At 39.3% G+C, this 11,597-nt stretch overlaps 1 protein-coding gene across 1 annotated transcript in view; it reads right to left on the bottom strand.

Annotated features, from left to right (window-relative positions):
* Window positions 1–411: 411 nt before the first annotated feature.
* The window catches only part of LOC105559355 (general transcription factor 3C polypeptide 1-like), a 14,200-nt gene continuing 3,014 nt past the window's right edge, over window positions 412–11,597 (bottom strand). Inside the window, exons 5-17 of the mRNA XM_012007574.1 lie at window positions 10,932–11,597; window positions 10,030–10,768; window positions 8,906–9,770; window positions 8,249–8,494; window positions 6,925–7,203; window positions 5,667–6,605; window positions 4,303–5,335; window positions 3,497–4,044; window positions 3,037–3,331; window positions 2,128–2,359; window positions 1,849–2,041; window positions 1,559–1,655; window positions 412–775 (exon numbers count right to left, since the gene is read on the bottom strand). Coding sequence (XP_011862964.1) covers window positions 654–775; window positions 1,559–1,655; window positions 1,849–2,041; window positions 2,128–2,359; window positions 3,037–3,331; window positions 3,497–4,044; window positions 4,303–5,335; window positions 5,667–6,605; window positions 6,925–7,203; window positions 8,249–8,494; window positions 8,906–9,770; window positions 10,030–10,768; window positions 10,932–11,597 — 6,254 coding nt within the window. The 3' untranslated portion in view covers window positions 412–653. The remainder of the gene's footprint in view (window positions 776–1,558; window positions 1,656–1,848; window positions 2,042–2,127; window positions 2,360–3,036; window positions 3,332–3,496; window positions 4,045–4,302; window positions 5,336–5,666; window positions 6,606–6,924; window positions 7,204–8,248; window positions 8,495–8,905; window positions 9,771–10,029; window positions 10,769–10,931) is intronic.

Genomic DNA, 11,597 nt, shown 5'->3' with positions numbered 1-11,597 from the left:
TACTGTGGTACGGATGGCGCGAACGTGAAACAAAAGAGCGAGTGGGCATACTGGTTATACTGTGCTTCGAGGTTGCACACGCGTAGAAAACACATCCTGCGCGTCGTACATTCTCTCAAAATATTCTAGTTTTGCGTGAACATTATTTCGTATTTAAAAATTAACTTCATTTTGCCTAATTAAGGAAACAGGTGCTAATTTCAAAATATCCATCTTCCATAATATCTAATATCTTCGTCTTTTTAAAATTACTTTAAATATTTAATTTATCGTAGAACTTCATATGTGTATATCTTTTACTCAAATTATTACATTATAATCATATATTACTCTTAAATTCAGTGCAATTTTTATTTTATACTGATAAAATCATAGAGTATTAGGCATTTAAAAAAATGAATAGCCGAAGGATTATCCTAATAACTTTATTTGAAAACAGTGTTTTTCTAATCCTGCCTATACACAAATAAAAAAATATCTATATTTATATTGTATAATACATTCTTTGTATTAACCTCGTATGCTGCTCTCAACATATTCCAGTCTTTGCATAAATATTATTTTATACTTAAAAATTAAATCTTTAGTATAAAAATAAAATAATATATATAATGGTTATACAGGGTGTGTAATACAGATAAATTTACACATAATTACGGCATAAAATCTGTGCTGTATGTTCTCGTACTCAAAAATATGCTGAATTTCATTATGGCATCTATTTTAGGTTCGAATACTATTTCATCTTCGGCGGACCAACCAACGGTATCTGCAGCTAAAAATAACAAAAGAATATATAAGGATACATTGTATGTGTATAAGACTATATTTGCAAGTAGTACATTATGACGAATTTGACGTCAGATAAAGAAAAAAAAAGTATACATCAAAATAGTAGAAGTTGTGAATAACATAATCTAAGATTCTGCGTAACATTTGTGGTAAAATTGAATTGTATTATTATACAAAATTACAAAATAAATGTATAAATTGTGCAAGAAAGTAAATTATCCTAAAGTAATTAAAAGACGAAAATATTAGAGAGATATTATAGCATTTTGAAATTAGCATCTATTTACTTGGTTAGGGAAAATAGAAATTGAATTTTTAGAATATTTTGAGAGCATCATACAATGTACAGCATGCGATGATTAATACAGAAAATGTAACCATGCCACCGATGATGCAAATAATAATTAACAACTATCAAGGAATTCAAAAGTTTTCGATCTTAAACCAACGGCACACGACACTATTTTTTCTATTGGATTGCCTACGAGAACCAATCAGGATTCAGCTTTAAGTCACCCGATCTAAAACTCTGCATCCTTGAGCCCGTATCAGACTACGGATTGAGATTGAGATTAGATTGAATCTTGACCAATTAGAGTTAAAGTTACTAAACTTGAGATTAGTAAACTTTACTGTGACTGGTCAAATTTCAATCTAATCTCAATCTCAATCCGTAGTCCGATACGGGCTTTATTGATTCTCGTAAGCAATCCAATAGGAAAAATAGTATCGTGTACCGTTGGCTTTAGTAATAATAATTACGTACTTAGATCACTGATGTTAATTTCAGGCGGTGGAGAGAACAGAGTAACTCGTGTTCTCTTCAAGAGCTTACTCTCCAAACATCCCAATTTGATTAGCATCTGCAAAAATTACGTTCATTAACAAAGAGCTTTCTGCGTTAGACAATAACATAAAAAAAGAGAAACAATAAGTTGTCGTGGAAATTATGTAGTAATTCCATTTATCTCCAATATGAGACCTAGTAGAGTATCTTTGATAGAAAGAAGCCCAGAATACTGATTTATCAATTTCCAGACAATCAATAAAACGCACCTCGAGCAATTCGCGCGTGTGAAAGGGTTGTAGGGCAGGGACGAATCTGCTTTGCACTTTTGACATCGTGAGCCCAGGATGGAGCAAGCAGTAACTCAGAACCGCGCCTAACATTCGATCTAAAACTTTGCGATTCAGCACGCCGTCTATACGTATCCATGGCTTTATCAGGACTTTTATTTCCTCGGAATGTCTGAAAGGAAACAGTTGATTGGTATTATTTTCGAGTGGTACAGACTCCTGAGAATTTTTCTTGCTCGTTCTTTCTTGATACACTACGAGAAATCTATTTGCTGCGCAGATTTGTACACGTCCTTTTGTGGAAGTAACCGCATCTTTTGCTTATAAGTCCTTTTCCTTGTACGTGGACTGCTCTCCTCGTTGATCTCGCTATCTTTCTTCATGTCATCTTCCTCATTATTTAAGTCATTGTCCGCCTTTTTGCTGTTTTCCTCTTTGACTTCTTGGTTGGTTTCCGATGATGTCGATGGTACCGCACTATCTGTTTCATCTACCAGATATTTATTTTAATAAGTATTGATCTTTAAAGACAAAATGCTACAAGATAACTTAATCTATTTAACAATTCAACAAATTTGGAGACTGATTCGTATTGTCACTCTAGACTTAGTAATACGAGAAAAACTGATAGTGAAATAAGTGATATAAAAATACTTTTATAAATCTCTCAACTTAAAAAACATTTCAAATGAGATATACAGGGTAGACCATTTTAATCTACGCACTGAAATCTCTCAAAATCCATAGGTTTAAGACAAAAATGTTTCAGACAAAAGTTGTATGGTTTCGAGGGGGCCATAATAGGGTACCATTGGTTTGACCTTGAAGAGTTATTTGAAGGTCACATGAAGGTCACATTTAATTTTTTAAATGGAACATCCTGTATATTTTTGCATATTGTTATAGCTTACCTCGAGAGCTTTTCAAAATAGTAATAAGATATTTTTTATCAAGAACTTTTTGAGTTGTAAAGCTGAAACATTTTTGTCTTAAACTTACGGATTTTGAGAGATTTCAGTGCTTAGATTAAAATGACCTACCCTTATATTTAGAATCTTGTAGTACTAAAAACTTGTCGAAAATTGAAGTGGTCGTTTATAAGTATGAGATAAGTACTTCAACAAAATTAAGTTATGCAATTGCATTATAATAAAGTAATAATATTACGTTTTTCACTTGTATCTTCTTCTTCATTGTGGAGATTTGTATCTTTCGCATCCGCCTCAGCGTTTGTCTCAGTTGCGTCTCCCTGCTGCATCGTGGCATATATACTATCCTTGAACGGCACTAGAGACTCCTGTTCAAGGCGATTTATCTTGCAGGACTGAATCAGCCAAGGATCCACGTAACGATGATGGATATAGCGTGGTTTGATGACGCCAGAGCGTAAAAATATATTATTATCTGTTAAAAGCGAAATGACCTTGTACAAATCCTCTCCTTGCTCAGCAAAGAACATATCCTGGACAAGAGAAGAAAAAGCAATGATTGTATGAAACAAAAAAGATACAATTGAGTTAGCAATATATTTGTAGGAAAAGTGTGAATTTTTTAAATCCGAAAATTAGCCGCTAATAGACAGAGAAAGGCAACGACAAAATTGCTCTTTCCATGAAGGACAAATTACCAGTAATTCCTGCGAGCAAGCGCCGATTTCTTTCTTCTCCTGGACGAACTCGTACACCGCGTCGACGTATTTCCAGTTGACTGTTACTTCCTTCTTTTTGGATACAATCACGTTCTTCTTGTAGTTTGTGTAAGAGAGAACGGTCTTTGGAAAAGTGGCAGTCCGATTTAATTCGCCGAGAAAATCATTTACAGTCTCGATCTTCAACGGCACTAATTGGCTAGGCACTGAGTGACCTTTAAAATTCTCAATATCATTTAACGACGCGGATGCTATCGACGGCGATGTTTCCAAGCTATAAAACACTCTGAAGCTATTGACCACGAAGAACTCGTGCGCGTGATGACTGTCCGTTACCGAGAGATCGTTCAGCTCTTCTCTCATCCTCAGCATGGCTATTCTGGTGTATCTCTTTTGGATTTCGCTCGAATTTTTCGCCTTGTCAGAATTGAAGTAACTCGTTTCAGGTAATATGTTCCTAATAATCTCGCTGACACGTCGAGGAATCGAAGTCACATTGGTCATATCGTTCGGCATTGTCGAAGAAGCTGGCCATTAAAACAATATATTTATATCATTTTAATCAATTATAAAATCTGGTTGGAAATCACAGTATAATCTGATGTTACATATAAACTGTATACACGCACAGAATACTTTACTCATTTATTAAATACCGAAAAATTATCAGACATGCTAGAAACGAATATTGAAAATAATAAAAAACAACAATAAATTCAATTATACATATTACAATAGAAGATAATAATTTTTTCTATAGAGATAACAGTTTTATTATCATATACCTTCTTCTTTTATCTGCTCCCTTAATTCATTCATCAATGTAAGAGACTTGGAGCTATCCGGAAGTACTTTTTCGGTGCATTCTCGAAAAGCTTCGCACAATTCCTCCTCGAAGAATTTCGATTCCTCGCTTTCTTCCAAGTCCTCGAGATCCATCGAGTCCTCGAAGCTTAGTCTTGCTCTTTTCGAGAATGGCTCTTCGTAGTCCATGGAATCCTCTTCAATATTGGCAGATTTCTTTCTTGATACACGAGTTTTCCTTCCACTTTGTTCGTGAGGACGATTCTTCGAATTCGTCTCTTTGCCCTTGTCGCTTTCGTAAAGCGATAGCTTCCCCTCGAGCAATGTATCTTTATTTTGCTGAGCTTGGCTCTTTTGTTTTCTTCCGTTACTTTCCTCGTTTTTACGAGAGATCTTCGGCATTGGTTCTTCAGGATCTCTGTCTCCGACGGATCTCCTTTTTTTCAAAGAACCTTCTTGCGTTTTATGAGAAATTTCTTTCGTTTCAGGCTCAGGAATTCCAGCGTTCTGAGCATCAACGTTCTCGAATTTAAAGCGATAAAGTCTCGTCAAAATATCTTGATATCTTTGGGCAACCCTGAAATAGGTCTCGTCCTTGCCTTGGTATCTCGCGTCCAACATGATGATTTGGTCTGGCATCTCGATGTCGAAGTCGATTTGACCGCGTGCTAGAAGATCATGCGCGATGGTGACGATGCCGCTGGAAACCGGAATCTCAATACCATCATACACCGTTTCCCGTTTCACCGTGGGGACGGTGCTTCTGTGCTCTGAATACCACTGCAGTAATCTCACGAAAACATCGTAGGTCTCCTTGAAGACATCATAAGTCCACTTGGTCTGGAACTTGTAGATGTAGTTAATACTGAGTTGATACTGCGAGCTGCTCATCGGCATGCAATTTCCGTACTTCTTAATAGTCGCCAAGTGGTGCTTCTTTACAGTCACCATCTGATCCGATCTGATCTTATTCATCGCTTGCTTCAAAAGGACCTCCGAAAAGTGTTGGTATACCTTCAATGGAAAAGCCGCTAATGAGTACCGATCAAACATTTTTTGCAGTGCAGTGGAAGAAATTTTAAAGTTATGAGCACATTAGTGATATAAATTAAGTGCGAGATAAATTTTAGCTAACAATAAAGATTGACATCTTAAAAAGGAAACGAGAATAAAAAGGAGAACGTTATTCGCAACATTTGTTAGTAAGTTGAAAAAAAATTGGACGTTGGTTTTATGTTGTTCAACATTTAAAAATTGAATGACACGTGCATAAGTTTCAGGATAAACGTGCTTTGAAGTACTATGTTTTATGAAGAGAATATTCCGTATCACATGTTGATCATACCTTGAAGAGTTGATAAGCCCAAGAACGTCTGTCCTTTCCACAACACATGGAGCTGTGTATAACAGAATTGATAGTCGCCGAATGAATATCGTTTGTGTTTCGCACGTCCTTCGTGAAGCCCTGATTGTGACGTGGCTTCATCGGGTGAACCACCTCGAAGAGAAGATTAAACTCCTGCACGGTCTTCGGCATCGCCATATGTTTCTTCGGTTTAATCTCCGCAATGTCGTAATACTTCTTAACGATGTAGCCAACGAGCTCCTTGAAAACATCCGTCACCCGCTTCTCGTACTCCGCCGAGCTCGAACACTCGCCTTTCAGCCTGTCCATGGTGCCGCCGTATCGCTTGTCGACAAACGGGTCCTGCTTGATCTCCTCGACGCCAAGCGCGACGCTGTTGACCGTGCGTGGCTGTCGCAGCATGTACATCAATCGGCGTTGACAGGCGCGCGAGGTCTTGTTGTACGAGTTGTAAGAGAACGTTCGCAACACGTCTCGCACCGCTATGAAGCTCACCACCTGCTTGCGCGGATTCGGCGACAGGTAGGTCGTCGCCACCTTGCACACCAGCAGGATGTTGTCCTCGTGCGATTCCCAGTCCACCCGCAGCTTCTCCATCCGTTGCATCGCCCGATAGTCGTCCTCGTCGTACTTGAGACGAGGCTTCCGTACGCTCTTCTTGCGCGGCATCACGCGCCGCACGAAGGACTTCTGCTTGCTGGACTGATGCGACGGCAGAGCCTTGTTCTTCCGTCCGCCGGTGCTGAGATGGTCGTACACTTTTTTCTGCAAATCACTCGCGTTGACGGTAGCCGGCGGTGGCGGCCCTGATATCTTCTTCAGGCCATCGTACTCCGTGAACTTGACTGGTTTCGCTTGAATCTTCGACAGATGCAAATCCCGTTGACCTGTGCTGGATTTTCCCTGATTCCTAGAAGTCTGGTAACAAAGAAAATATTCGAATAAACGTATCGATATGTTCTAGTCGATATATCAAAATACAATCTAATACTTATACTAATATTGATGAGTAAATTGATCTCGATATCAAGTAGATTTAAAACAAACTTACATTCAGAAATTTGCCGAATGTTAAACAAGAAACTTACTGAACAGAAATACTTGTTACCTTACATAAAAATACTTATATTGTCTTTTGCATTAAATATAACGTTAGTCTAAAGATTCTAAAAACTTTTGAAACCCAAACGAGAGATTCTTTTCAAAGCAATCTTGAATGATTTCTGTACTTTTTTACCTGCTGATGCATAGAATAATTGATTGACCAGTTCCAATTACGTTTCAGATGCGCAAAGAGAGCTGAGTCGACACCAGCCGCTCCCTTACGATCTCCCGGAACCGCGCCGGTGTCTCTTTTTGCGGAGTCTTTGGGAAGACACGCCGCAACCGCCTCTATCATGGCACTCTTCTTGCTTAAATCCTCAAGTAGAATATCTTTGCCGTGTACCACCAGTCTACCGCCAAGTAGAGTATTAACGCAGATAGTCCACATATCGTACCAGTATTTCTCCACGACCTGCAAAGAAATGCAACGTTACTTTAGCTTTTTGCTCGATTAGTCCTAAAAAAACGTGGATACTCCGTTAACGATAGAGTATTCTTTCTAGTTATTCTTTTTAATTTATTAAATCTCGGATTTTCAATACAGAGTATGATCTTCGTACAGCGGTTATTGTTTGTTAATTATAAAATTTTCATCACGTGTAATCACATTGATATAATAAAATGAAGCAGAGATAAAGCGGGAACTGGATAATCAGTTGAAATAGATTATGTTAGAAATGTGACTGTATTGATACACATGAATCTAATAATAAAGATTTCCTAAACCAACCCATACAGCACAGATGGTTGCAGTTACGTTGCAGAAACGTTGCAATCTTGCAGAGACATTGCAAGGGTATAAAGTTGCAAACTTTCGATAGCAATATTGCAGCAATGTTTGAAAAATAATAAAAATACTATATTTTCTATTTAAAAAATTTTTCTAATTACGAGAATTTTATAATGCTAATTTCGTTGATCCAATAATGCGCGAATTATTAAGTACTTGATCAGTGCGGTGTGGCTTGCAATCTCCATCTATCGCGAAGCGACATAATCTCCTTAGGTTGCTTCGCAATAGCTTGCTGTGTATTGAAAAAGGCCCGGATGCATATGTAATTAGTAAATTCTCTGCTAATGTACAACAAATTATTCCAAAAATATTGCACCGCAACATTGCTATAATGTTGCACTGCAATCTCTCTGAGGGCGGACATTTTAACGTTGCTGCAATCCTCCAGAAACGTTGCAGCAATGTTGCGCAACGTCACTGCAATATTGCAATCTTGCAATGTAACATTTCTGCAATCTTCCTGCAATCTTTCTGTGCTGTGTGGGAAAGGCTAATATAGTAATTTTAGCATTCTAAACAAAAATACCTTTACAAGTAAAGAGCGAAGACCATATTTGGTCTCGCGATGTTCAAAGAGACAAATTCCAAAGCGTAGAGCAAATATTTTGAGATTCGATCGTATTTCTGTAAATGTATCAAACAATAATGTGACAGTTAACAATACCTGCGTGCTTTCGAAGAGATATTTAGTCACCGGGTACGTCTTGTCCTCGATCTTGTGATAGCCCGGCGCCGAAGAGGTCGTATCCATCAATTCCGTGCGCCGGTTCACGTAGATAAACACCTGATCTTTATCTTTCAGCCGCTGTGGACCAAACTGCACCAGGCCGATATAGCCCAGTCTGGTTATCGTGTCGTGGATATTGAATATATACTTGCGCGCATGCAGGAGAGTATTGCGTATGGTGACCTGAAAATAAAAGAAGCAATAGTTAAAAAACTAAACATTATTAACACAAATTTCTATCGCAGAGACCACTAATGTGGTGGCGACAGAACAATCCGCGTTCAAATTCTCGAGCTTACGGGCTAGTTTCACAAATGTCGGTCAATTGTTAACAATGTTAACCACAGTTCAGTCAACTCCCCATCTTTTTCTATCTTATTGTTACTAGACGAGTCCCCTATTATGAGACAGGACCCTAATATGGGACAGTAGTAGACCGACGTATGTGAAACTGGCCCTAACATTTGACTCTTTCAACCAATTCGCAAGAAAGTGACGATCAGGATTGCCAATATCGGAAACTGCTTGTTCAAGTATTCGCATTTTTAAACTTTCTATAACGCACGTACGATCCTTAAAAAGTCTCGAACTCACCGGGAGGTTTTTAACTAGATAATGCTTTCTGATTGGGTGGCTCAAATAGTGCTCCAACTCCGGGATCTGGAAGGTGATATTGTGTATCTTGGTGAAAATCGACAGAGGCAGCCCTAGCAGTACGTCGCACATCAGCGTCCAGCCTTCGGGCCATCCACTGTGCTTAGGTAAGGGCGGGATGAACATCTTCCAGCTTACTTCGCTGTTGTAAATAGTACTGAACTCCTGCACGAGGTCGTCGTCGATTTCGTATCCGTTAAACTTGAGAATCTTCACCTGTTCCTGCTGAGATAATTTCGGCACGCCGGGATGATCGTAGACCAGGTAGAAAAGCAGTACGTGCATTGTTCGCATCCTGATGAATTTCGGGCTGAGACCGTAGCGCTTGCCAGCCTTGGCGTCGTACTTGTAGTTCGCGGAGCGCAATTTGGACGCGGTCTTGTTGAGCTCCTGCAATTGTTCCTTCGAGCCCGACGACGTCTTGTCCGCCTTATCCACTTTGTCGTGCTTGTCCACCGTTTTCTTCGAGACCACCTTTGCCTTCTGAGACGCTAATAAGCAGAACTTGACCTTTGCTTGCTCGACGGCCGACTTAATGACGGTATGATCCGTATCGATGTTGGGATCGCAAATGAACATCAAGTTCTTCTCACGTCCATTTGCACTCAAGGTCAACTTGATGTTCTTCACAAGATTGTCCTTGGCAAGCTTCTGCAGCAGCCTGATAAGAGACTTCTTGTCAATCTTCACAACGTAATTCTCATCCTTTTCCTCCTTATAGATCATCTTCATGAGTTTTGCCGTGTCATCAATCACTTGGTGCTCCTTCACTGCTTCGATTATCATATTGGCACGCTTTAACAATCTAAATGTAAGATTAGAAAATATGTAACGGCACTGATATTGATAATTAGAAAGAATTTCTAAATTATAAAAAGGTCTATTCAAGTTACAAACATTTAATAAATATAAATTTTATATTACAAAAAAGAAAATTATACGCAATGAAAGTTAGGATTTATATTCTCTTTTAATTGATTGCACTTCTCTCTGGCAATAGCGATTCAATCTACTCGTTAATTTAATCATTTACTTCTACTTATTGTATACATGCTTGTGCACACCTGTATGTAACTTTCTTTTTCTCGCTGTTCTGCACGACTTCCATAAAACCGAAAACTTCGCTGACACCCTTGCCGGTGCGAACGGGTTTTTGCGCTGTCAAATTTGTCTTTATGCTATTATAAAACGACGTGGCTCTGGCATCAGCTGCGATTAGCTCCATAGACGTGAGCGAAACGTCGAGCTTCGCCTTCTGCTCCTTGGCGCTGATATCGGGCTTGCTGGTCTTCGTTAATAAAGATTTCGACGTTGTAAGTCTGTACTTTGATCGAAATTTGGACAATTTATATTTACGCAAGATTCTATTAACAACATAAAACAAATTCTTCAATTCCGTTTCCTTTCTAGCACAATTTGCATCGACACATTTATTTTCCTCTTTACTTTTGTCTATATCAAGGACCGTATTAGTTTCCATCTTATCAACGTTATGATCAAAACAGAGTTGTCGTTGATTCGTCTGGTCGTCTTCGGGGACCGCGGGATGCTGTTCGTTTTCCGTTTGCAAGGTCGCTTCATTCTTGCTGGTCAGTTTCTTGGTGAGTTCCTTGATCTTGTGCACTTCTTTGTTAAACTGCTTACTCATTGTGCTGTTCTTCTCGAATTTCTTCGCGACATACTTTGTAATCCGCTGCCGGCCTATGTCGTTCATGTACGTTGCGATGATACGCGCTTTTACCATATTCCTCAGAAATGACCTGGATTGTAATTTGGTCAGACCCATCTTGTGTCCCAACTCAGCTAAAAAGATATATAATAATTCAAACTAACTCAACTTCTATTCGTTTAATTTAAAAACTATGTAACTGACACATTAATTTTGCGATATTACAATAATTTGTATGAAGATTTTAGATGTTAAAGAACACTTTAAAATTACCAAAATCGAGGATTTACCACTAACCTTGAGATATGCCTTCGAATCGACTGGCCTCAATGATATAGTTTGCTTGTTTGAGACAAGGAACATTAAACTTGTGATCAGACACATTCACCTCAATGATGTCTTCATCGTCATCTTTCTCCTCCTTATTCCACATATCATTAATGTTGGCGTCCGGATACATCAACTGCACGACTCTAATGTTTTTCTCCTTCGAAGGGTCCTGCTTCTGTCGCCACTCGTTGGGCTCGGCATTGGGATACAAAGTTCTATACGGCACGCAGATGTCCGTCTTTACGATTTTTTGAAAGTAAGCGGATCTAAACAGCTTCTTGATAGCATTTTCGATTCCGAGCTTCTTCTTAATCTCGTCGTACTCGGCCGCGCCGTCCTTCTTGGATCGTAGAATGTCGAGCACCTGCTCCGCCAGGTAGAGCATCTTCGGCTTTCGTTCCACGTAGAAGCGGGGCAGATGCAGGAGGCTACCGCTGCCACTGTGGCCGGCGCTCTTCTGATGATGGCCCTGCTTCGTAATAAGCTTGTGATGCAGCAGAAACTTTCGATGATAGAACAGGGTTTTCGGGTCCTCCTTGAGCGCAGCCAAGCTGAGCTTGCCTTGAGTGACCTCGCCGTGGTAACGAGCTCGACCCACTCTCTCCAAGAAGCAGTAATGCATGATCGTCAGCT

Source organism: Vollenhovia emeryi, unplaced genomic scaffold (genome assembly GCF_000949405.1).
Source record: "Vollenhovia emeryi isolate VEMERY1.0 unplaced genomic scaffold, V.emery_V1.0 DF939279.1, whole genome shotgun sequence".
NCBI classification, from domain to species: domain Eukaryota; kingdom Metazoa; phylum Arthropoda; class Insecta; order Hymenoptera; family Formicidae; genus Vollenhovia; species Vollenhovia emeryi.
The sequence above is the reverse complement of the archived record's forward strand: the minus strand, read 5'-3'. Positions and strand labels throughout refer to the sequence as shown.